We start from the raw sequence: 25395 nt of genomic DNA, 5'->3' as shown, positions 1-25395 counted from the left end.
CAGCTTACATTGGCGGAAATACAGTATGTGTGAAATAATGAATTATTGCCAGGTTCTTGTGAACATATTGATAAAACCTGTTTGTTATTAACGTTGAGTTACTGAGTAATAGAGATGACTTCTTTTGACTAGATGCATCAGTTGCTTCACTGGAAGCCATGGACAATGCCACAGAACCTCCAAGCTTGGGTCTTAAGCCTGCTAAATTTGAAGTGCCGGATATCATAGTCGTTGTTATATATTTTGTCTTTGTTCTTGCAGTGGGGATATGGGTAAGTCGATTTATCCCTTCTCCTCTCAACTACTCAAACTGAAATAAAAAAAAAAAATGTTGTCAGTAATATATTAAATAGGCCAGTTAGGGGTCCCTCAAAGACCTTACTTGCAACATAATGGAAGGTCTGTTGTATTAAGTAGTTCACATAATAAGTCTTCAGCTCCAGAAGTGATGAGTGCAAAAGAAAAGGTTTGGTCCATGGGTGTCAACTCATAGGGATTAATGAAAGCCACATCTCTCTATCCTCCTTTACCTGTAAGGATGTGCCTAGTATAGTGTATGGGCCTGACTTTCCATCTTTAATTTAATACATCTTGCAAAGTAGATTGCCATGATATATGACTTGCTAGTACTGCCTTTGGACTTTTGATGTGCTCTAGTGGCAATACCAAAGAAAGCGTTACATTAATAATATCTTGTATCTGTTTCAGTCTTCTGTCCGGGCCAGTCGGGGGACGGTGGGGGGATACTTCCTCGCAGGGAGATCCATGACATGGTGGCCTGTAAGTGCGTCAGCTAAAATCAAATTTGTTTATTAAAAATCACGTGGGCACGATAGTAACATGGAGCACTGGGGCAAGCAATGCTTCACTCTAGATTGTAAGCTGTACCTGTTGTTTGTGGAAGCCAAATTGTTATGTTATATACAACTTGTTATGTCCTGTCTACCCATTGTACAGCGCCAAAGAATATGATGGCGCTATATAAAATAATAATGATAATGCGTCATAAAACAATCTATCTTGATACTTTAACATGTACCTAATGTTCCCATGCAAATTTTAGGGTGTAGTTTTTTTATAATCATTTCTCAGCACTTTTAAAGTAGCAGAACTCACTTTACAGTTAATTCTGTCTGAAGGGCTATTGTGGTGATAAAATAATAAATTCAATGCCCTTTTTGGTGTATTTCTAGGACTGTGAGATTTGAAGTCGCGTACACCTTTAATGATTTTAATCCTGTTTGTTGTCTCTGTTACTCAGCTGTTATTAAACCTATGGTCCTGAACTGGCAGCATAGAGCTCTTTGTAGCATTACCTGAAGCGTTCTATGTCACAAGGCTGGGTGCTTAATATTCTTCTCCATCCATGTAAATATTTCTAGAGACAAAAGTAAACAAAGCTAAGGAATTATCATTACTTTTGCCTTAGAGTTTGTAAAATTGTTCAGGAATCATTATAGATTTATTCTACTATAAATATATTTTCTATGTACTATATTCCTCCCAAGTGGTGTTTAACAGCTCTACCAGCTCTATGAAGTGTGGCCAAACCACCCCAAAAAAAATAGAGCTCGCAAAAAATATAAATCTTTCCTCCAGATTTCCTAAATTTAGAATCCTTTTAAATGCATGTTTTTCCTTTATTTTGGCAAAATGTACAGGTGTTATGTAGCGACACAAAGTAGAGTCAGGAAATAAAGCACACAACTGATTTTTTTTTTTTTTTTTAAGTTTTATCAAGATACCTAGCTAGACATTTCTTTCCTCCTCTGATATTTCTAGGAGCTGATAATGTTTTCTGGGTGTAAATGTATCACTTGTAGGGCAGTTCATATAATGTGTATATGAACAACAGAAAATATGCAATATGTTTATACAAAAATGGATTATTCTCATCTGAAATGCCTTACTAAGATGCATTAATGATGTACGTTGCATTTTATTTATAGTGCACCAGCAGATTCCGTAGTTATAATAAAGAGTAAAAATTAAAATTATCATTAGAATTGACAATTACAATAATTGTAAGAAGTACTGGTACAGAAAGAGAGGAGGGCTCTGCTCTGACAAGCATACAATCTGATTGAATAGTTACCAATTGGCCTTAAGGTCTTGCTAAAACCTTGACCCCTAAATATACCTTTAACCACATCTGGTAAAATGAAACAGTTCCTCGTTGGTCTTTTTTGCAATGCTGGAATGTATGCACAGCTACAAGTTATAAGGATCATAGTAAGTACCGTATTGGCTCGGATATAGGCCGCCCCCGTATATAGGCCGCAGCCTAAAAGTTTGGTGCTTTTTTAAAGAAAAATATTTTTTCTTTAAAAAAGCACCAAAAAAACATGCTGCCACTCTATCTCTCCCCCCCCGAGATATGCTGCCACTGTCCTCCCCCCCAAGATATGCTGCCACTGTCCTCCTCCCCCCTCGAGATATTCTGCCACTCAGCTGATGTGCCGGCACCAAAAGTTGTATACGCGTATTGCGTAGATGACCCCCCCCGGCCTCGCAAGACACCCGGGAGTCTGCTCTGGTAAGTCTTGGGGGCAGAGGTAAAACGCATTGTGCGGATGGTCACCGGCTGCGGCGATGCGGGTAAACAACACCCCCCCCCGCGGAAAGTGCTGGCAGGGGAGGCTGTCTAAGCGTATCAGGGAGTAGGATGCAGGTCCCCTGCACCGCTGTGGGGGATCTGTATCCTAACCCCGCTGCCTGCCCGGCAGTCCCGGGCGTCGGGCGCTAGACCCCGAATATAGGCCGCACCCCCACTTTAAAGACTTAAAGTGGGGGGAAAAAGTGCGGCCTATATTCAAGCCAATATGGTACATACATTACAACATGGAAGGCTCACTATTCAGTATTTGAGAAGGGTCCTACTAGCCTCAATAGGGATTTGGAGCTGGTAGGAAAGTTAAAGGAATGCTAAAAAGCAGCTAAATGGAGGTGCTGTGATGGTGGTCCTGTGCATTTAAGCAGTGTGCCAATTATGGCTATTCCTCTGGTGTAGTGATGAAGAGGGTAACAATTACTAAAGAGTGTATTGTTTTTATATTAGTAGTACATTTGGCTCGGTAAGCAGGCCTGAGCTGAAATCTACCCCCACGTCCGGGGTCACAAAATGCTACATCTTGTTTCAGAGGCCCCTTGTGGCCCTTTGTGACATTGCAACTAGAAAACGTTGCTTTTTTTTTCCTATGTGCTTACCACCCACATTAACACATTCACAGCCAACAGGAAGCACAAAAGGCAGTGATGCCAAAAATGTAGTTTTGTTTAGAATTACTTAGGATTTTCATTTTTACCTTTTGAATATATATATTATTTAAAAAATATATTATTTAAAAAAATAAAATACAAAGCTTCAGCAGTTTAAACATACATAGGTTTTTTATGTTCCTCTGAATATATTTATTTGGCATCCCTTGAATACGCTGACTGGACAGGAATTTGCAGTTACTCAGTGTCAAAGGCCAGGAAAGTCACTGATCTAAAACACAGATTTTGATTTAACGGTGTCATGTTCTTAAGCTTATTAACTACTTAATGTCACGTTTGTTGTTAATGGATGTCAGCCAACAACTTTATTATCATAGATAGAGCCTTAATCAAGGTGCAAGTTATGTAATCATTAATGATTAACGGAAAATAAAAACATATTTATCAGTGTGTTATATGTCTTTTTGTATTTACGGTTTAATAAGTGAAATGAAAGTTGTATCAGTTACTTGACATCATTGACTCATACATAAAACACAAGATACAGAATGTTATGTTATGCATGACTGCTCAGACCTATTCCTGAAATGTGTGGGGTGATTAAAGGTGTTGATGAACATAATAAGCTATGATACCTTAAGCTGTCAAGATAGGTCTCCCAGGTATGCTAGTAACATATTCCTTTTCAATTAAAACTCAATGTTTTTCCCCAAAACGGAGTAAGATACAAGATACATTGTGTTGGGTAGGTCATTGGTAGGACACTGTAGCTCTGATGAATTAGAACTTTTAAACCAGCGAAAATACATAAAAATGATCCATAAACCATTTGCAGAGCATCCATTTAGAAAATGTACATTTAAAAACAAACACATTAAAAAGTAAGAAGCTTTCTGCTTTTGTGTCTTGAGAGGTCCCTTCTTTTGTGTCTTCAGAAAGTCTGCTTAACTAAAACATGTTCTACAAATATTTGGACCCACTAAAAGTTATCATTCAGTCTTCAAAATCAGGGATAAATACCACAATATACATATTTGTATATTCATGCAAAAACCTGCAAAGTTGTGGCCTTCAGCCACTTTTCTCCTATAGCTTAACCTGGATAACTTCTTCTTTAAGACCATCATGATCTTCTAAGTCTGGCAGTGTCCAGAAATGTAACTGTAGACTTCATATACATTCATCCTATTTAGGGTCATTAGTCTCTTTGTTATTCTATTGATTGTCATACTCCAGCAAAAATAATTCTCATCAGTGCTATCAGTAAATGCTCCTCTGGGTTTAGTCTAGTTTGTAATCTTGATAAAGTTAATTTGGTGACAAACTCTACGTTAATCTGTTTTAAAATTATTTACATACCACCTGTATATGTAGAGATGATGTAGTTGGGATAGACACATTTTATATAAATTTGCTTATATATGAGTTAGAAGTTACAGTGAGGGCTCTGTTCAACAAATCAGTGTTTCCCATCTTTAAAGTTATGAAGTCACTGAATGTGTAAATTTATAGTATGTTTTTTATTTCTTGCAGATCGGCGCTTCTCTTATGTCAAGCAATGTTGGCAGTGGTCTGTTTGTTGGCATGGCGGGTTCAGGGGCAGCTGGAGGATTGGCAGTTGGAGGTTTTGAATGGAATGTAAAGGAATAATGATTCTAACTACCTTGTCATCATGCATGGTCTCAGGCTTAATTATAACAGATAATTCAGCAGAATCAAGCTGTAACAGATAATACAAGGTAGCTTTGGTGTCCATCTAGCGGCCCAGAGACCTTTGCTCCCAAGTGACTGACTTTAGATTGTTTTATAATATAATCATTATTAAATTAACCCAATAAATTCACTAATACACTATGTGTAAAAATGGGAAAAAAACACCTTGTTTGTTGGGTTTCTACCCAGAATCTCATTGACAGAAGTGTCGTAGGTTCCTCCAATGTCACCTTATCTATTAAATTGTGCATTATACAGGGCCAGCACAGCCCTTCTTGCTGGAGGAACCTGTTAGTGTTGGTCTTTTAGAACGAACAGTGAAACCACAACTCTCCCTTTAGTCAGTAGACCTCAATATGTGATGTATTATATATATATATATATATATATATATATATTCAATGTAAATTTTCAAGCATGTACTGTAGCAGCTATCACATAGTGTTTTCTATATTGTATTCAGGGTGAAACAGAATTGGGGTTGTGCATAAAAAATAATACTGGTGCAAAGTTTGTGAAGTGATCGCCATAGCAACTAATAGAATAGCACAATTAGCAGCATTTCATTGTTTGGTATGTTGGTATCTATGGTCTAATTTTATATGTAAAATCCCCCAATAGGATTTGATTTATATATTTTATTTTATATATTTTATTTATGTTTTTTTGTGTGATGTGAATTAAACTCACACATGAAAAGCCTCAAATGTATTAATTGTTCTGTTAGTAGTAAGAAGTATTAGTAAACATTATTGTACACAGAGTAATGGATAAAATGGCTGTTTTTCATTATGAGTTACTTTGTTACTCTTTAACTCATGCTTTTATAATTTGCCCCTAAAAGGCTTCCTGGGTCCTGGTGGCTCTCGGATGGATTTTTGTGCCGGTTTATATTGCTTCTGGGGTGGTCACCATGCCACATTACCTTAAAAAACGTTTTGGGGGAAACAGAATTCGCATCTACATGTCCATCCTGTCCCTCATCCTTTACATATTTACTAAAATATCGGTGAGTATTGAGAATGAATTAATGTGTGGATGAATTGAGTGGATGAGTGAGAGAATGAATTAATGTCTGGATGAATTGTGTGAATGACAGAGAATTATTGAATTAATTTGGGAATGAATTGTATATGAATGAGAGAATAAATGAATTAATGTGTGAATGAATTGCTTGAATGATTTTTGAAAATGCATTCATGAATATGTATAAATGATATGTGTGAATGAGTGAATTAATGATTGTGTGAATGAAAGAGTGAATGAGTGGATCCATTTATTTTTGTTATACACTGATATTATTTCAGTGCAAATGTACATGTTATTTAATAAAATCATATTCATGAATAGAGCATATTTTCATGTGTTTTGCTGCTTGGGCAGATAGATGGGCCAAAAATGTATTATATGCTGGCACATTCTATGTTTCTATGCTTAAAAAACAAACATAATTTATATGGACAAATTGATGCACACTGTTGTGTATAGTAATGTTGTACTGAAAAAACTTCCTTTCCATGTTGGCACTTTGAGGTCTGCAACTTGGTTTGATGCAGAAAATTGGGCATTCGGGCCCAAAAACTTTTGCAATCACTGACCTAAAGCATCTCTACGTAGGGGGCTGAGTTATAGACTAGTATATTTCCTAGAACCAATCCACACACATTCAAGAACCGATTGTCAAAGTCTTCTTATTTACACATTCAGACAGGTTGCGCATACATTTGAGCATGATGGGAATTATAGTCCAACAGCTAGGAAGCAAAAGTTGACCAGTCTTGCCTTTTGTAGAGGATCCTTGCTAAATTTAACACTCCTTGTTTGTTCTGTTTCAGACAGATATATATTCTGGAGCTCTCTTCATCCAGATCTCTCTGGGTTGGAACATTTATTTATCTACAGTTTTGTTGCTGGTTGTGACGGCAATTTATACAGTGGCAGGTAACTGTCAAGTACTTTATGTGATCTGCGGATAAGTAGCTGGAGACTGATACATTTGAGAAAAGTGGTTAGTTCTCCCTGTAAGAGACAATAACCATTTACCAACATGTCTGAAATGCACTGTGTGACACCTGGGAACTATTTAATACGCCATCAAAGTACCCTCAATCACAGTTTTATGTGCACAATGGTTTGCTCCATGTTCAAGCATGTGACAAGAGATTGTGTATTATTAAATTGCATTATGCAGTGAGAATGGGGGATATACAATTTGTATCCACTATGCTACAGCAGACTGTGTATACACATCTCATTTGATTCATCATGCCAGAATAACAAAACTAACTTTTTACAAAAACAACCTTATAATCCTTATTAACTGCCATCGAGAGTTATTGAGTTACTGATGCTTCCTTATTACAGCAGAAAAGGAAAGCAGCAGAGCTAATAAACCCAACCAACCTATCAGTATTAGAGAGCGATGCCGCTCCTTACTGGACATCGTTATATTAATTGGGAATAGCATTTACTTTGTGCATGTAGCAATGTGAAACAAAGCTTCTCAGATAAAAAAAATGTCGGATGAAGCAATATCTCTATTGACAAGCTTTATGCTGCCAACTGTTTCCTCATTCTAATAATAAACTAGTTATAAACACACACATATATAAATGTAATGTGTGTGCTATCATAAGACTGTTGGTAGATTTTCTACGAGAAGCGAATCAGAGTTGCCCGAATTTTTTCTCCTGCTGTCTACATACATACATATGATTTATTGTGGCAAGTCACTATGGGTTCTAAAAAGTTCCTCCAATATCCCCCCTCTGTCATAATATCTATTCTTTTCTTTGCCTCTTTCACAATTCACATTGCCTTCCCACCGTCTTCAGGATACAACTTAGGACCCAAAGATAGGAGAAGATGATGGCCTAAGAAAGGTGTTGCAATTGTGCCCTCTCTTACAGTACATGCTGTTTGTCCACCACTACTGTCCCTTACCTGTGTTGGGTACAAGGTCCATGCCTGTGGACCTTTTGGAATGCCTGGTTTTGAGTAGTTGCCCCTTTTGTCCTATTTTAAAGGTAACCTTGGTCAAAGTTTACCAAGATGATAACTTTTATCAAACAATTACTGCAGTTACTTATTAATTGGAACCTGAGTGCAACTGAGGATAGGAACTTGCAAATGAGCACTGGAATCGTGCATGTGTAATCGGTAGACCACTTGGATGCTTTTTGACTTCCATGAAAAGCTAAAGGGGATGGTTTCAATGGAGTCTTGAGTTTTGATCTTTTCCAAGGGCTGCTGTGGAGATTCACTCACATAGAAGAACATAGGAAAAAAGGTTTCTTATAAAGTTTCAGATTAACTATCATAGCAGGTCACTGGATGTCCAGAAAACTAGGTTATGATAACACTGGAGGAGTACCCAATACAGGGCCCACTCATACTTGTACACTTACATTTAATGGATAACATAGAGACTCTGCAGTGCCCATGCCTGGGCTATATATTAAATGATGTGACCTAAAAAGTAACCTAGTTAACCCTTTATATTATATATCCTATGGTAGGTACGACTATAACTAATTGCATATCAGAAAAGTGTATTGAGATTAAAGGAGAAAGCAAGCACCAATACACTGTGTAATGTGCTGAGTTCCTAGTTGTTGGAACACCGCATTATTTATTTACTTGCAGACAATAAGGACATTTCTCTTGTTTTCCTAGATACAGAGTTGTTTATTGTAACTCCAGCTGATATCCCATCCCATCCTAGTTTATTGGCTTTGCTATCTACCCTTCCTTGTTTTGAGCACTGGCACCTCTCTGAAATTTTATTTTACTAGACCTTTTAAATCAGCCCATGTTTTTCTGCTTTGTTTTTGTTTTTTCCTTTTTTTAACATAACCTTACACAATAGATAACCGTTTAAGGGATTCTGACGGCTATCATAGTAAGCTGAATCTTTAAACAAGCATTGGACACTCGTTTTCACCAGCCATGAAATGCTAAGGAAGATCAGAGGACCTTTCCAAACTGGCGACAATGGCGTCTTCAGGTTTTGGCTTCCTCCGGGAACAGACCCCTCTCTCTGTCCCTTTGGACTTCTATACTCTGCCAGACAAAGCCCTCACCTGGCCCTACCCCTACCCAATGCCCCTTTCTTCCTCTCCATATTTTTGACAATTACCTGCTTTGATTGTCTTGATGTGCGTCCGACAGTGTGACAAATATGTTCGTTCCACAATATAGAATGGAATTGAAGGTTACAGCAGGAAATAAGACCCTTGTGTGTTTCTTAGAGTATAAATGGGACAGGTCCTCATTCACCGTCTCTGCTTAATTATTAACTAAATATAGTGTTAGAAATATCTTTCCCAAGTGAGGAGGGTACTTTACTTCCTTTACTTAGTTATTCACCTTTGTAGTACCCCTTGGCTAGTCCACTTCAGCTCTCTTTGAGTGTTTTTCAGGTGGTATGTTTTTTTATAATCAGATGTCTGGAATATTCCTATTAGTCTACACAGGTTTTAAGAGGCCTGCACTTAAAGCCATATTGTCTGTGTTTTATATAGGTGGCTTGGCAGCCGTGATTTACACAGATACTCTTCAAACAGTTATCATGGTGATTGGAGCTTTGGTTCTCATGTTTATATGTAAGTATAAAAAAACATTTCCCCCTGAAAGAATATGAGAAATAAACCCAAAATTATATTACATGTAGCTATACAATTACATACATTTATCACCATTTCTGAAGATGTTTTATATATATATATATAGATATATATATTATTTATGTTTTTACGATTCTCTACTTTTTTTAAATCCACAACCCTTGATTTCTCCCAGCTCCATAACCTCTGTTGGATTTCTCCTTCAATTTCAAAAACATGAAGCATAGTCATTAATGTAAGAACGATTCTCATCTTATGCAGGTGTGGATGATTGAAATTAGTTGTGGGTAACATTGTTTGATTGTTGAAATGCAAAAAAAGTGCAATTTTTATTTGTTTTCTTTGGTCCAAGTCATCAGCTATAATGATAGAGCTACTTTTTAAAATAACTATCAACCTTGATAGTATTAAAAAGAGATACACCACGGCCATGTGTGCCCCTCGCCATATATCAGCCCTTTGTGCATATCAACTATCCAAAATTGGGTTACCTTGAAGCTTTTGTTTAGGAAAATCAGTTCTGGATGGGTAAGGTCCATGTGAGGTCAAAAATCTATGGCTCTAATTGCTGAAGAAGGTACTTGTCTGAGAGTCTTGTTGAGTATATTTGGGAATGTTCAGGGTTTGACCCAACATCCCAGGATGTTTTTTTTTTACCAGGGTGAGTTGGTGGTTTTTCAGGTCGTACAATCTGGAGTTGAGTCCTTCATATTCCACTCTGATTTAGTGGTACTTGAGCATCTCTATTGATGATTTTCTTACTGGTGTTCCACACCTGAATTCCATGCTTGATGATGTCTCTGCTGGTAATTTAATTCTCCTTTGTTTATTGAATAGGGTTCATGGACAGTGAAATGTCAGGTATAATGTGCACAATTTACCCCTTTTTTCAATAGTCCTGAAAAAGGGGGTGCATATTGTACAAATTGCGCAGCATTAGCCCCACATGTTCCAGCTATCATATGCACCGTCAAGGATGAAATCAAAGGTATCTTCAGACCCAACATGAGGGACCATCCCTGACTCCCCACTGCTGCACAGTCACTCACCTGTACTATATATTTAATACTTTTTTATATGTTAAGCTTTGGTTTCATTAACTATTATTTTCAGCATTCCATGAGATTGGATGGTATCCAGGTTTGGAAAGAAAGTACATGGAAGCTATACCCAAAATAATTGTTCCCAATACAACTTGTCACCTACCTCGCACAGATGCCTTTCACATGCTCAGAGACCCCATCAATGGCGATTTACCTTGGCCCGGACTAATATTCGGCCTGACAGTAATAGCCACATGGGTTTGGTGCACTGACCAGGTGAGTAGAGCACTATATCTGTTACGGTTGTGAGTAAATATACTATTCCTTAAGTCAGCATACTGCAAATGAATTATTTATTAACATATCCACACCAATTTACTTAAAAATGTAAAAAAGAAACATTTATTTAAAAGGAGCTATTTTTTTACATTTATATATATATATATATATATATATATGTATATATATATATGCAATCAGACCTAAGCATTGGTGTTTTAAAATACATACTGCTTTTCTTGATAATATAGATTAAAGTATAGCAGATAGGAAAGAATACCAGCACTAACTCTATGTCATATTTTTTTTTTCCAGGTGATTGTCCAGAGATCTCTTTCAGCCAAAAACTTGTCTCACGCTAAAGGAGGCTCCATTGTTGGAGGTTACTTGAAAATACTGCCTATGTTCTTCGTTGTAATGCCGGGAATGATCAGCAGGGCTCTGTTTCCAGGTGAGATATCCCAAGACAAACGGTGAGATTTTAAAATAAGAATTGATCTCTAAATTGTTGTAACTCAACCGTCAACTTTACAACTCCCTTAATCATCAGGTACCATATCTCTCTGCTGATATGTGTTAAAAACGGCTCAACACATTTTACTAGACATTTAATGATATATTCACCAATGTATCTGCCTCGGAACTTACTGCCATAATGCACAGTTTTGGAAAAGTAGGGTTTTTGTATAACAGTGATTTTGGTGCAAAGTTTGAAACGTGGTTTCATCACCATAGCAACCACTAGAATGATTAAATTGGAAGGGGCATTTTGTTAGTTGCTATGGTGATAAGACCAATTTTTAAGTGGTCACTTTATATACATAACCTCCAGTGTTTGATGGAACACAAGCTGTTTTCCCACTAAGACCTAATTATAAGTATACGTTAGTCCTCCTAACAATAGCATTTCTATTGAATAATAATAATAATTTTTATTATAAAATATTATTATTATTAATCACAAAATTTGAGTAAAAATTATACCTTTAATGGCCAACTGAGAAAAAAGTTTTGTCATGTGGGGTTTAAGGCACAGATAAAAAAAAAATAATCCCTCCTTACTAGCTTAAAAATCAATTACGAAGGGTTAAACCCAATGCTTTGTTTGCTGACAACCAGGGCCTAATTTGTTCATTGTAATGCAGCGCTAACGACGTGTTACCCAGGAGGAACGCAATTGCATATGTGATGTGATGCCAAGTGTTTCCCATCACTTCAGCTTACTCTTTACTGCATAAACCTTGTAGGCTACAGCAGGTGGGTACCGGAGGTTGGCTGCGTTCCATCATTATTCGACCTAAAGGAACATTAAATACGTCGGACAGATAGTGTTGTTTTTAATGCATTCCCTTGAACCAGTTTAGAGAGCGGTGTGTTTGCAATGAAACATTCTCTGGGTAAATGAACGGGAGATGTTCATGACCTGTGTTTCCCCAGATGAGATTGGATGTGTGGATCCTGAAGAATGCAAAAGGTTTTGCGGCGTCGAGCTCAGCTGCAGCAACGTTGCTTATCCTAAACTGGTAATTACACTCATGCCTGTAGGTGAGATATTCATTTATAATTTCTGTAAAAAATTCTGTAAAAAAAGTTCCTTTAGTCTTTTTTTAGGACCTTTAGGACATATCGTATTTTTATTTATATTTTGCATTATTAATGACATTAATTTATATTAATATTATTATCGATTTATATCTCAATAGATATGTATAACTCTGAGGATCGCCTTTCCAATACCCTCCATGGTAGCCTCTTAGATAGATGTGTCCCGTCTTAATATGCTTATATGGTAGCCCTTAGAAATACTTTGTAACAAACGGTCTGTTATATCCTAGGTTTAAAGGGTCTAATGATCGCGGTAATTATGGCTGCGCTTATGAGTTCACTGACATCCATCTTCAATAGTGCCAGCACCATCTTCACACTCGATGTGTGGTTACGAATTCGCAAGAACGCAAAAGAACAAGAGCTGATGATCGTCGGCAGGTTGAGTATTTTCTTTTGTCATTGCTACGTTGTGTGGTTCAAACAATACTCTCAATATCTACTCCTGGTTTTTTATGACTTAATTCTGTATCGGTAGAACGAGTGCCGGGGACATCATTTAGAGTCTTGAAAAACTTCTGCTAGCCAGAGGAGGGGGTACAAAGGTACTGATACAAATGTTACAAGGTTGTCCTTTTAAGAAACCATTGTCTTCTCTTTCAGAGTTTTCATTGTAATTCTTGTGGTTATAAGCATCTTATGGATTCCTATAATTCAGGCAGCTAACAGCGGTCTGCTGTTTGATTACATGCAATCAGTCACCAGCTACCTGTCTCCACCGGTCACCGCCATATTTATTCTAGCTATTTTTATCAAACGTGTGAATGAATCAGTGAGTATGGACTTTTCTAATTAATTCCTTAACCTGCTAACCTCATAGTACAAATAAGGAGATCCTCTATGAAGTTCAGAGGTTTTGTTTCTCATATTAACCAGATAATTTTTTAACAAAAAGTGACCAATCTGCCTTTATTCTTATGATTTTAGAGCCCTTTGTAAAGTGGATGGGTTTCTTTTAAGATGGGATACAAACCAAAACTTTTTGCTACATGTTTTTTAAAAAAAAAAATAGTATAAAAGGCACTGGGTTTGTGTTCTTGAGCATGGCTGACCAGTTGAATGCCATTAAGTTAGCCATGACCAACACAGATTCATTGTCATTTTTGAGCTTTTTCTACCACCAATGGAACCCTTGAGGAACTATGACCCAAATCTTAAAATAACTTGACAATGTTGTACTTGAAATACTGTCCCCTTTGTCAGGAGCTCTGTTTAGCTCTAATTTTTTTAAAGATCCTTCTAGAAGTATAGGCATTGCACCTTCCTTCCATTTAGACGTGGTCTACTCTTTTGCAGGGTGCTTTCTGGGGTCTGGTCATTGGACTTGTGGTTGGTTTGATTCGTATGATTATGGATTTCGTTTATCAAACTCCAACCTGTGGACAGGAGGACACGCGTCCTTCGGTGCTAAAGGACGTTCATTATCTCTACTTTGCTCTTTTACTTTTTGGACTGACGTCTGTCGTATGCATTGCGATCAGTCTGTTTACTCCAGCCATTCCAGAGGAAGAAGTAAGTATTGATTTAGAATCCAGATTAGAGAACATTGTCAAAATCATGGCATGGTTCTAGATCACTGGGAGAAGATACTAGTATTTTGACTGGAACCAACTTGTCAGGTACATACGTTTTCGGTCTGTGTTCCCATTCCCTGTCTTGGTTCCTTTGATATCTTTTTTTCGTTTGCTTTATACAGCAGTATCAGGGCTTCATTAACCATTGCTAACCCTATTTATGGGTCAAACCTCATCCCGCGTGCAGTTAGGCCATTGCGATTCTGTTCAAGACTTTGGCCTCAAAATACAACACCTGTCACCTATAAGTAGGTGTATAATTACAGGAGACCCCTACCTGCTTAAAGTAGTGCTCCAAATAGACACAATTTATGAACACAATTCATAAATTCATAAACTTTTTGGAAGTGGATACAGAAACTCCATGTAGCTATGATATATTAGCATGATACTGTTATGTTTGTTTTGTGCTTAATCAGATTGTCATTTACATCTGCCAGTGATAAAATGGAAGTAGCTGGGTATAACTGGTATATTTTCCTTATTTATTTAGCTTGGTCGGATGACCTGGTGGACAAGAAATAATCCCACTGAAGATAATGGTGACCTGGATATTTCTCAGGATAAGTTACCAGAAAGCAAAGAAATTCAAGTTATTGAGAAACAGCCAGGTTTGTACAAGTCTGATCGGTGGCTTCAATTTCTGTTGCCCTAAAATTCATATTTAAATATAAAAATAAAAAAAATAAAAATATGGTCAAATATAGCAATCGTTATGTATACACTGCAGTTCTATTTTGAAGATACCCTTTTTGTTAATGAATAGAATTGATTATTCTCATAATTTCAATGAAAGTGGGATAAACTTCTGCCAAATTGCTCAGTGATCATAATGGTTGTATGGACCATACCAACTGCGAAATACAGAGGACTGTACAGGAAGGTGGGGGGCAGTTACTTTTAAAATAGTATATAAAGCATTACTTTATGTATATGCAAGAGTTAAGTGGGTGTGGCTAAATACACAAATTAGGAAAAGTGTAATTCTCAAGTCTCAACAAGAGTTGGTTTAGTTCTAGCATTAAGGTGAACCAACTGTACCTCCCATTTAGGATTTTGGACTTCAAGTTCAAATTTGGCAAAGTTTGTCATATTCTATAGGTCTCTTCTTCAGGTTCACAAGTTTATATCCATGACACCAAAGTTCAACAAAACTAAAAATATTTAGGCTAACCATGCATATTCTCCTAAAAACAATATCAAAATAGGGTTGAAAATACAGGATGAGATTAGTAGAGTAATATTGTTACATTTATCGAACAATGTTTTAGAAATCCAGACCATAAGCCAAGTACATGAAAGGTATATATATATATATTCAACAATGAGGACATTTTAATACATTTGTAATGTAATTCACGCATCCATGCATTTTCAATCAAACAAAGCAAGGGAGATATGAAAAAAACCACAAGTAGAAAAAAACAAGACAATTAAAATAGCCGAGGGAGACATAGTATTAAAACACATGATCCAAAGTAGGAGGAGTAATAAACTTAATTAAAATAGAAAAAAGAATTTAAAGCTAAGGTTAAATTATTTCACCAGAGGGATAATTTAAATGTTTTGTAGGCTTTTTGTTTAAATGTCCTTCTTTCATTACAATTTTCTGAACTATAAAAAAAGTTTGATATAATTAGAGGCTGTTTGCTTAATTTCTTTGTGATTTGCATTGCAAATTTACTCTTCCTGATCTATCTCCCCAACATAAACAGAGTCACATAAGTGACACAAGAGTCGTTCTTCAAACAGTAGTACTCTCTCCTGGTGATGGTCTCTTCTAACTAAAAAGAAGAATTTTGGCCCCAAATTGTGTCTGCATTTTTAATGCATGTTTGAGTCTGGATTGCATAGTCTCAAATGTGTTTCATTCAATGCAGATCTCATTTAAGAGCTCCACTTGTCATTTTATTGAAGTCATGAAGCATTAGTGTGTAAACTTCTTGCGCATGCTCAGTACCAGTTTCAGTGAAGGCCCCCGAAGCAGCAGCCAATCACATGTGTGCTAGCAAAGCATCATTGTTCTGATAGCATACATGTGATATGCTGCTGCTACTCCCATTTCAAAGAGCGCTCATGTCCAATTGAGTAGAATAGAAGTTCTACTGAGCATGTGCAGAAAACATACCACAGTATGCTTCCTTCTTTCAGTGGAGGTAGCTAGAGGAGGAATTAAATGAGACAGAAGAACTAAAGAATACTCGCACAGATTGTCATGTAGTAAAATGCACTGAGGTCCATGAAAATTTGACTCCAATATGTATTTGGTGTCAATAGGGCTGGAGGGCTCATTTAAAATCAGCTAATATGTGCAAGACTCTTTAAATGTGAAAAGATATTCAGCACAGAAATGTAGAAGTAAAATTTAATGAAGCTTCTGTTAACAGAACTCACATTTTTCCCAGCTTTCTGTTGATGTGGTATCAAAGTTGTTTATTAGGCTAAAATCCAATATTAGATTTTTGTTCAATTTTCCTTTTTTATTAGCATTTATGTGTATTTGCCTCTGTCTGCTGGATGCTAGTCAAACCTTTCTCCAAGACTGTTGTCATTCTGACTGTTAATAATATTCAATTGTGCTTGTACTAAATTACCTGACTGTATTTCATTAACCGTGTATTTTCTATCATTGTGTCAGCAACAGAGGCTAAGGATGCAACAACAGATGGGTTCCAAAACAGCTCTGCTGCATCGGAGAAAGAGAACATAGAAGGTATGCCTAATTTAGATATCAAACTCCCAGGTACTGGGATAGTGACACCCTACCTATTTATTTCAAGGCCTCTTATTCACTACACTTTTAAAAAGACTTGTCCATTCAGATTCATATTGCCAATTTTGTGCATTTGTATGAATCTCCAATAACCCCCAACAAAACAAGCCAGTTGATTAGAAGACGTTACTTTTGTTGGGGTCAGGTTTTAAGAAGCTGTGGTTGGCATTTTGGCAATGTTCCCAGAAAATTTGGTTAAGGTTCAATGAGTTAAGCATTTATGAGTTTAATAAATCTAACATGTGCTACTTCTTAACTATTAGCAAATATTATAGTTAACCATTGCAATGCTGGAGATATCTATGATACTCTCTCACACAGTGGCTATGTACATATCTCACAGACACCCACTGTACAAGCACTACATGCATTTAGGACCATTTCTAGCTGGCATATCAGTTTGCATCTGTGAATTATTCACTAAAGCGAGTTTGCAATGAGCTGATGTCAGTATTCATTATGAAAGTTCATACCAAAGATCCTTCCCAGAGCTTGGTTAGCCCTGTAAGATAAGCATGTTACATATATATATATATATATATATATATATGTATATATATATATATATATATATATATATATATATATATATATATATATATATATATATATATATATATATGTATATATATATATATATATGTATATATATATATATATATATATATATATATATATGTTGTCAATTATGCATTGTTTGTAGTCACCCTGGCATCATTGAGGCAGGAGAAACCTGTCAAAGATGGACCTTCATAATGCATTAATAAGACTATGCTTCTTATGCCACAACCAGCACTTTAGCAGACCTATGCTAGAATGTCTGCCTTTAAATTGCTGTTTATTGGTAACATTTTTAAGGGACACATTTCGCTTTTTTTAACTTTACAGTTCCATGGTGGAAAAAAATCTATTTTTGGTTCTGCGGCTTATCTGCCCACCCTGAGGTCAAACTGTCCACAGAAGAACAGGCATTGCTGGATAAAAAGCTGACAAGTATTGAAGAAGAACCTCTCTGGAAAGCTGTCTGTAATATTAATGCTGTCGTTCTTCTTACTATCAATGTTTTCCTCTGGGGATATTTTGGGTAAAAAGAAAAGCCTTGTATGTGTAATATAAGTGGAGGGCATCAGGGGGTCCAATGTCCTTCTGAATGTGGAATTTGTTGTGTTAAAGTGGGATGGAATCATTGATGTCATTAAAGGTGCAGAATCACTTAAAAATCCTTTGAAATGTTATATATTTTTCAGCTAAATTATCCATATATTGGATTTATTGCATCATTTGGAAATATCCTATGGGGTCAAATAGAATGATGGTAGCTGGTACAGTATTATGATGGTTTGTCTTATGCTGATCTACTTTGTCTTAATGAAGCGTACAGCGGAAAATGAAACATCTCAAAAGAACTAAATGTTATCAGGATCATTTTAAGCGAATATGAAATAGCTGCGGAAGTCTGAATTATGTTTGTCTCCATTTAAACCTGTAATAAATGTGTGCTGTATTTCCAATGCCAAATCGTGTTGTTGATTGTATTATTGGTAACAAAGGCTATAAATGAGCCATTATATAGAGTTAAGGGAATAGGAATGATTTTTGCTTAGCCCAAAATGTGTTCTAGCTGGAAGAATAAATTCTGAAGGCACCGTACATTTACTGAAGACGCCGGCCACTATAATAAACATGGATTTCCCATGGCACGCCATTAATACCATGAAGTAGATCCTATCTTCAATCTAGATTGTAAGATGGTTTGATCAGGGCCCATCTTAACATTTGTTTCTGTAACTCTAAATGATTATAATATATATTATATAATTCACTACTTGTCCTGTTTGCCTATTGTACAGCGCTGTGGAATATGGATCAATAAATAGTAATAAAGGCAATATTGCAATATGCTTGAAGCACGCTAGATGTCACCGGTGCCTGAAGAATGAGACCATTCCATGACTATCAAACAGATTAAGTAGCAGGCGATATACAGCATTATATTCTGTGTAGGATGTTTGCAATATTAAAGGCAAAACTAACAAATTCTTTAAATGATACGCAGAGCTGATATTTTATTCTTCGCTAGAAATGTGTAAATATATAAAAACAGAGGCTTCCTGGACACTTTTTATGTGGCTATAGAGAATCTTCCTCTCTTTGGGGATAATTCACTAAGCTGAGAGTTTGCATTTGATTGTCGCCTTGATTTCGTTATTAAGGTCAAACCCCAGTGAGGTCTCCTTTAGGAAGGGGGGAATTGACCCTGTATATTGTATACATAATATGGGAGACGTCTTATAATGCTCCTCACTGATTTAACCCCTTAATGACAAAGCCCATACATGTACGGGCTCAAAATGCATTGTTTTTAATGGGTTTAGGGACGGCCCATAGTCCTTAAGGGGTTAATTACACATTATTCTTGCAGGAGACGCTCACAGGAGGTTTCTCTTATAACATATAGTGATATTGGGAGTTTAAATGAAATGAAACTCCATCTTTAGTGAATAGGCCCCTGTGTGTCACATGACTACAAGCTCATTCCTTGAGAATAAGAATGGGTCTCACAATTTGTTTATTTGGCTTCACATGTGTTACATGGAACAGTGTAAGGGAAACAGAACAGTTACAGTTAAGGAATAAGTTCACGTGTAATACTAGCAAACGTACTGAATCCAGTCACTGGGGACCTCCGAAATGTGGGATTTAAAGGGTTAAAGAAATTAATGATCATTAAAGAGTCTATGGTCATAAGCATTATTATGGGAAAACAGACTGAACATGAGAACATATAACATAAATAAATGAAATAATGTTTAATAATCACGCATTACGTATGACAGCAGCTCTGTGTGGAATGTGATTCAGCCTCATTATATCATTGTTAATCATATCATTGTAAATCATATCGTTGATAACATATTCACTTCTCGCATTTATCACCAAAACAATGAATCATAATCTTCAGAAAAAATTGTAATGCATTAGAACTTAACATTTAGTTAGTAATGGCCTAAAAACATGTTTAAAGGTAGTACCTGCTTTATTATTTTTATTATCATTATTATTATTGAAGCCTGGGATGCTGTCTTCGTCTTCCGCTGTGAAAAAGAAAAAAGTGAGGAAGTGCTACAGCGGGTTTAAGGCCACAGGGAAACCAGGACCCCGATCTTCTTCTGAGGCTGTACTCCCCCTAAAGGGGATATGCAGCCCCTTCTTTCCCTCCCAGAACAAAAGTCAAGGAGAGCCGGATCTTCTAGAGCCACTGAAGTCTTTTAAGGAAAATGGTGGCCAGAAGACTCATCCACCCCCCACCACACCACCACCACAAAGCCGGGTCTCCTGGCACTGGGACCGATGTGGCATTTTCAACATGTCCATGTTTCAAAACCAAAACACACGTGCCCCAAACGTCAAGTGGTTTTGTGCCGTTTCAGGTACCATCCATAACCCAATATTACTGGAGACTAGATTAGTTACAACATACAGGAGGGGGTCCTCGAGAGGCTATAACCATCTAACGCAGGTGAGCACCGTTCTTATTGTACCCTCCCAAACTAGCATTTCATTTTAGGACATTGCTGAACAAAGTAAGCAATCCTAACAACTTATATCAGCAATGCCCTAAAATACGCATCCAACGTGGAGTTGGCCTGCAGTGAAGCTTCATCCAGAGCCATACACACAGATTATATTTTTCTGTTCTGACAACTGATGGCTTACTCCAGACTTTACATCCCATTCTACATGGAAATCCAACACACTTATCATTAGTATATACCTTTCGTAATACAGGTAGAGTGAAGAGCACACCGTGGGCATTGGTCATAGATCTTTGCATTTCTGTGTTACACATCAAACACCCGGTTGGCTCCATTAGAATATAATATATTTTTCCACTTTAACATCCTATTAGTATTTAAAGGTTTAATTGGGGCAACGGAGAAATAATTACAAAATTAAGATTTTTTTTGTGATGTATGAGTTCTTTCATTTTTCATATACCACGCATGGCGATATAATTGTGTCTAGTATTAGATCCTGTTATTAGATGCGCCAGGACTCACAGTCGATTGCATCGCAGGCCCCTCTGGTAAAGCAGGGGCTTGTAGCATTTTAAGAGAGATCCCTGAGCCTCAGAACAATCTGCATAACTTTCCTGACCTTCACATACGCAGCACTTTCAAACTGTTACAAACTGTGATTCTCCCAGGGCTCATTCATTCCGGATACATCCATGCACTTCACATGGACATTTCACGTGCTTATCATCGAGACGTCACAATCTAGGGGTATCTAAGATAGTGTAGAAAGGTCACACGCACATTTTATTTTCAAAACACTTGGTTTTAAGCAAAAAGTTAGGTGGCTAAACCTTGATTTTGCTTGCTGACTTCAACTACTCACGTAGCCCTTGGGTTATGATGTAATTTACTCAGAATTGTGCATAAAAAAAACTAGAGGGTTAGAGGCTTAGGTGTAATGTAACGTAAGAAACATTTACTTTACTGAGAGGGTGGTAGATATATAAAATAATTTTCCAGCAGAAGAGGTTAATATAGTAAAGGAACTTAAACATGCGCGGGGTCAGCATATCGTTATCCTGAATTGAAGACGAGACCAACGACTGATTAATGTTTAATGATTAATGATTAAAGTATTTACATTTACATCAGGAAATACAGGCAGACTATATGGACCGAACGGTTCTCCTCTGCCATTAATTTCTATGAGTCTATGTTGCTACTTTAATATATAGCCAACTGATTTGTATTGCTGATCGTTGGCCAAACGATACTTTATTTACCGGTTATGTAACTTTGCAGAGCCTCTACTCCCGTACGTAAGATGCAAGGAGTCTCCGATTACTCCAGCTACATCCACTCTTTGGATCATACTCTAGAGATTACTCTAATGTTATATTAGTGGGAGTTTTGTATACAAATGTGTTCTTGTGGCAATAGGTTACAAAGGTATTTGGCTTTTTTTGCCCCTAGATGAGGGCGTCAGTGATCACGCTCAACATTTACACCAACTTTTTGTGCCCTTTTTACAAAGGAAAACCTGATACTTCAGATATTTCTTTCGTAAATCTTTGCAGGCTGCAGTGTAAGACGTTTCGGTGTCCTAGGCAGTAACAGACGCACATAGCAAATGACTCAAAATGTGACAATGCAGCTTCCAAAACTGCCCATTTTCAAGAATGATAAATAGACGATAGAGAGCCTCTCCAAATTGTGCTTTATTTTTCATGCTAAAGCCTCCTGAAATGACATATCAGCTTTGTGACAAACAGCCGTATCACCCTCACTCACTTTGATAAATAGAGTCATCCCCGGAGCAGAACATCGCTTTGCATTGCAAGTTTTTAAAATTGGAACTGATGTTCAGGAACACTGGCAGCCGAAAATTATTAATGATCCCACCAAATGTTTTCTCGTCAGCTTCTAGTGCCAGTATCGTGTCCATCACAAAATGCTTAATGTTCATCGTCTGGCAAAGCCGTCAGAATCACAGATTATCAACAAATGTGGGAGAGGGAGGTAAGAGGAATGGCTTTGAAATTGGAGTCTTGTTGTAATTGGTTTTGTAAGCTTTAGGCTGACGGATGATCACGCAAAATGCTGGGACAGGGTTAAAACAAATAAAAAATAGGATTCTACTTACATACCCCGCAGTTTGATTTCAATGTATAATGTTTAAAAAACAAAAAAAAATATGAAAAAATTAAATGTAGGTCAGGGTGCTCAACTCCAGTCCTCGAGGGCAGTAAACGGGGACAGTTTTTGGATATGCCAGCTTCAGCGTAGGCATCTCAATAAAAAAAAAAATCACAGACCCTTGAGGACTGGAGTTGTGCAAGTTAGTTTACTACCCACATCGTTAATTGTTACAACATTCTGGTGTTCTATCAACACTGACTCACCTTGGTAGTCTCCACCAACGGAGCAGCAAAGATGTCTAACCAAATGGGGGCCTACATCCATGTTCTATGATATGACATGACCAGAGGGTGAAGCAGTGCAGCCAGACACCATTGGACTCAGGGTCTGGTCCTTTCCATTTCTATGTTTATGTTAATGTGCCTTTAATCTGTTGGTGGCCTGGAGAGCTAGTTTGTAGAGACAGATGGGTCAATTTAAGGCGATGAGAGCAGTACGACATTGTTCACGTAGGAAGCGGCCAGCATATCCAGCTAGGACAGCGAAACGGGTGCGTGTGTGGTCCCAAGGGCCTGAGCAGCATCTTTAACCCCTTCGAGACAAAGGCTGATTTTACTTTTTGTACCCTTTGTGACAATGGCCTTTTTAACATTTCTGCGCTGCTTGTGTTTAGCTGTAATTTTCTTCTTTCCCGTTTACTGAACCCACACACATTAGATATTGTTTTTTTCAGGACAAGAAGGGCTTTCTTTAGATGACATTGTTTTGATTGTATCATATTATTTACTATTAAAAAAATTATAAAATATGGTGAAAAATTTAGAAAAAAATGACTGTTTCTAACTTTTAGTTGAAAAATCTTTTACTCATCTATAAAAGGTAATGAAAAAACCTGCTAAATAGATTCTACTATTTGTCCTGAGTTTAGAAATACCCAATGTTTTTAGGTTTTTTTGCTTTTTTCTACCCATTATGGGGCAATAAGTACAGGTAGCGTTTTGCTATTTCAAAGCCATTTTTTCCAAATCTGGTAATTCTTCCCCCCATGTGCCATTTCGGGTATCTTTGAACCCGGCCAATGCAATTTACCCCATCAAGTCATATATTTTTGAAAACTAGACAGCCCAGGGTATTCCAAATGCTAGTATTTTAACTCTTTCCATGCACCATATCTACCACCAGTCTTTGTCAAACTTTATGGTAGTCATTTTTTTGCATTTGTTTTGTCATACACATTTTACTTCAGGTATGAATTAAAATGTTCTAGTTTATGTCACTATCACAAAACACCCCAATATGTGTTCAGCAACATCTCCTGAGCGCAGCGATACCCCACATGAATGATTTTGCCTGGCTGTTTGGGGGCAAAAGGGCCACATTTGGGGCATGCGCATTTTTCAATGTTGAACTTTGGCATTTGGGGATCCACTGCCCATGCCCTATTTGGTACATCTTTGAGCTGGGCCATTTCAGTGTGCCCAATAAACCCATATATTTTTGAAAACTAGACACCCCAGGGTATTTCAAATGCTAGTATTTTAACTCTTTCCATGCACCATATCTACCACCAGTCTTTGTCAAACTTTGTGGTAGTCATTTTTTTGCATTTGGTTTTCCACACACATTTTAATTCAGGTATGAATTAAAATGTTCTCGTATATGTCACTATCACAAAACACCCCAATATGTGTTCAGCAACATCTCCTGAGTACAGCGATACCTCACATGAATGATTTTGCCTGGCTGTTTTGGGGCAAAAGGGCCACATTTGGGGCATGAGCTTTTTTCAATGTTGAACTTTGGCATTTGGGATCCACTGCCCATGCCCTATTTGGTACATCTTTGAGCCAGGCCATTTCAGTGTGCCCAACAAAACCATATATTTTTCAAAACTAGACACCACAGGGTATTTTAAATGCTGGTATTTTAACTCTTTGCATGCACATATTTTACCACCAGCATTTTTTCAAAGTTTGCAGTAATATTTTTGTGTGTGTATTTTTCCCACACACACCTACTTTATGTATGAATTTACAGCTCCTGGTATATGCCGCTGTCACACGACACCCCATAATGTGTTCAGCAACATCTCCTGAGTGCAGTGATACCCCACATGCATGGGTGTGTCATTTTTGGGGGGAACTAAAAGGCCACATTTGGTACGTGTGCATTTTTCTAATTGGAAATTAGATGTGTGGCCATCCTTCCCCCCGTGTTAATTGGGACGTTGTTGAACCTGGCCCATTCAATTTACCCCATCAAATCATACATTTTTTAAAAGTAGACACCCCACGGGCATTTAATATGCCAGTATTTTAACTCTTTCCATGCGAGAATTGTTTTAAGCTAATATGCTAATTTTAGGACTTGCTCACAAAAATATATTTTTTATATATATATATTTTTTTTTTTTTATTATTTTTTTTTTAAAAAAATTTAACATTTTTTTTCAACTTGGAGGTTCCCCTGATAGTGACATCAGTGGGAAATGATTTTTACATTTTACTGTTTTTTTACTATTTTTTTCTAATTATTATTAATTTTATTTTATTTTTTAATTTATTTTTACTAATCACACTGTGATTAGAAAGCTGGGCTCCATTGACTTGCATGGTGAATGCAGTACCTGTATTCAACCTGCAAGTGGAGCCAAAGTTCTCTAGATGGTCTGGACCATCTAGCGAACTTTTAAAATTTGTGGTTCCTGTTACAGGACGGCGGCCATCTTCCTTGATGGCGAAGATTGCCGGCAGCTGCGGCTGTGACCGCTCTCCGGAGCGGTCACAGCCCATCAAAAGGTTAGTGTTTGGTGTCGCTGGATGCCTCCTGATCGAGGCATTCCAGCGACACCATTTAAGTTTAGGAGGCGATCGTCGATCGCCTCCTAAACGCTTTTAAAACGGGCGT

General features: G+C 37.2%; 1 protein-coding gene across 1 annotated transcript; it reads left to right on the top strand.

Moving 5' to 3' along the window:
- Nucleotides 1–203: 203 nt before the first annotated feature.
- LOC149288506 (sodium/glucose cotransporter 4-like) lies at nucleotides 204–17919 on the top strand. Its single transcript, XM_089491672.1, has 15 exons — nucleotides 204–272; nucleotides 709–780; nucleotides 4753–4857; nucleotides 5777–5941; nucleotides 6768–6873; nucleotides 9456–9536; nucleotides 10671–10876; nucleotides 11195–11330; nucleotides 12317–12424; nucleotides 12715–12865; nucleotides 13088–13256; nucleotides 13781–13996; nucleotides 14552–14669; nucleotides 16697–16801; nucleotides 17720–17919. Exons 2-15 carry the CDS (start codon nucleotides 766–768, stop codon nucleotides 17917–17919), a joined length of 1881 nt encoding a protein of 626 aa, XP_089347798.1. The 5' UTR covers nucleotides 204–272; nucleotides 709–765.
- Nucleotides 17920–25395: the final 7476 nt, after the last annotated feature.

This window comes from Sceloporus occidentalis, unplaced genomic scaffold, assembly GCF_023333645.1.
Source record: "Sceloporus occidentalis isolate IW3139 unplaced genomic scaffold, rSceOcc1.0.p SCAF_51, whole genome shotgun sequence".
Taxonomy (NCBI): domain Eukaryota; kingdom Metazoa; phylum Chordata; class Lepidosauria; order Squamata; family Phrynosomatidae; genus Sceloporus; species Sceloporus occidentalis.
Note: the sequence above shows the minus strand (reverse complement) of the source record. Positions and strands in the feature narration are given on the sequence as shown.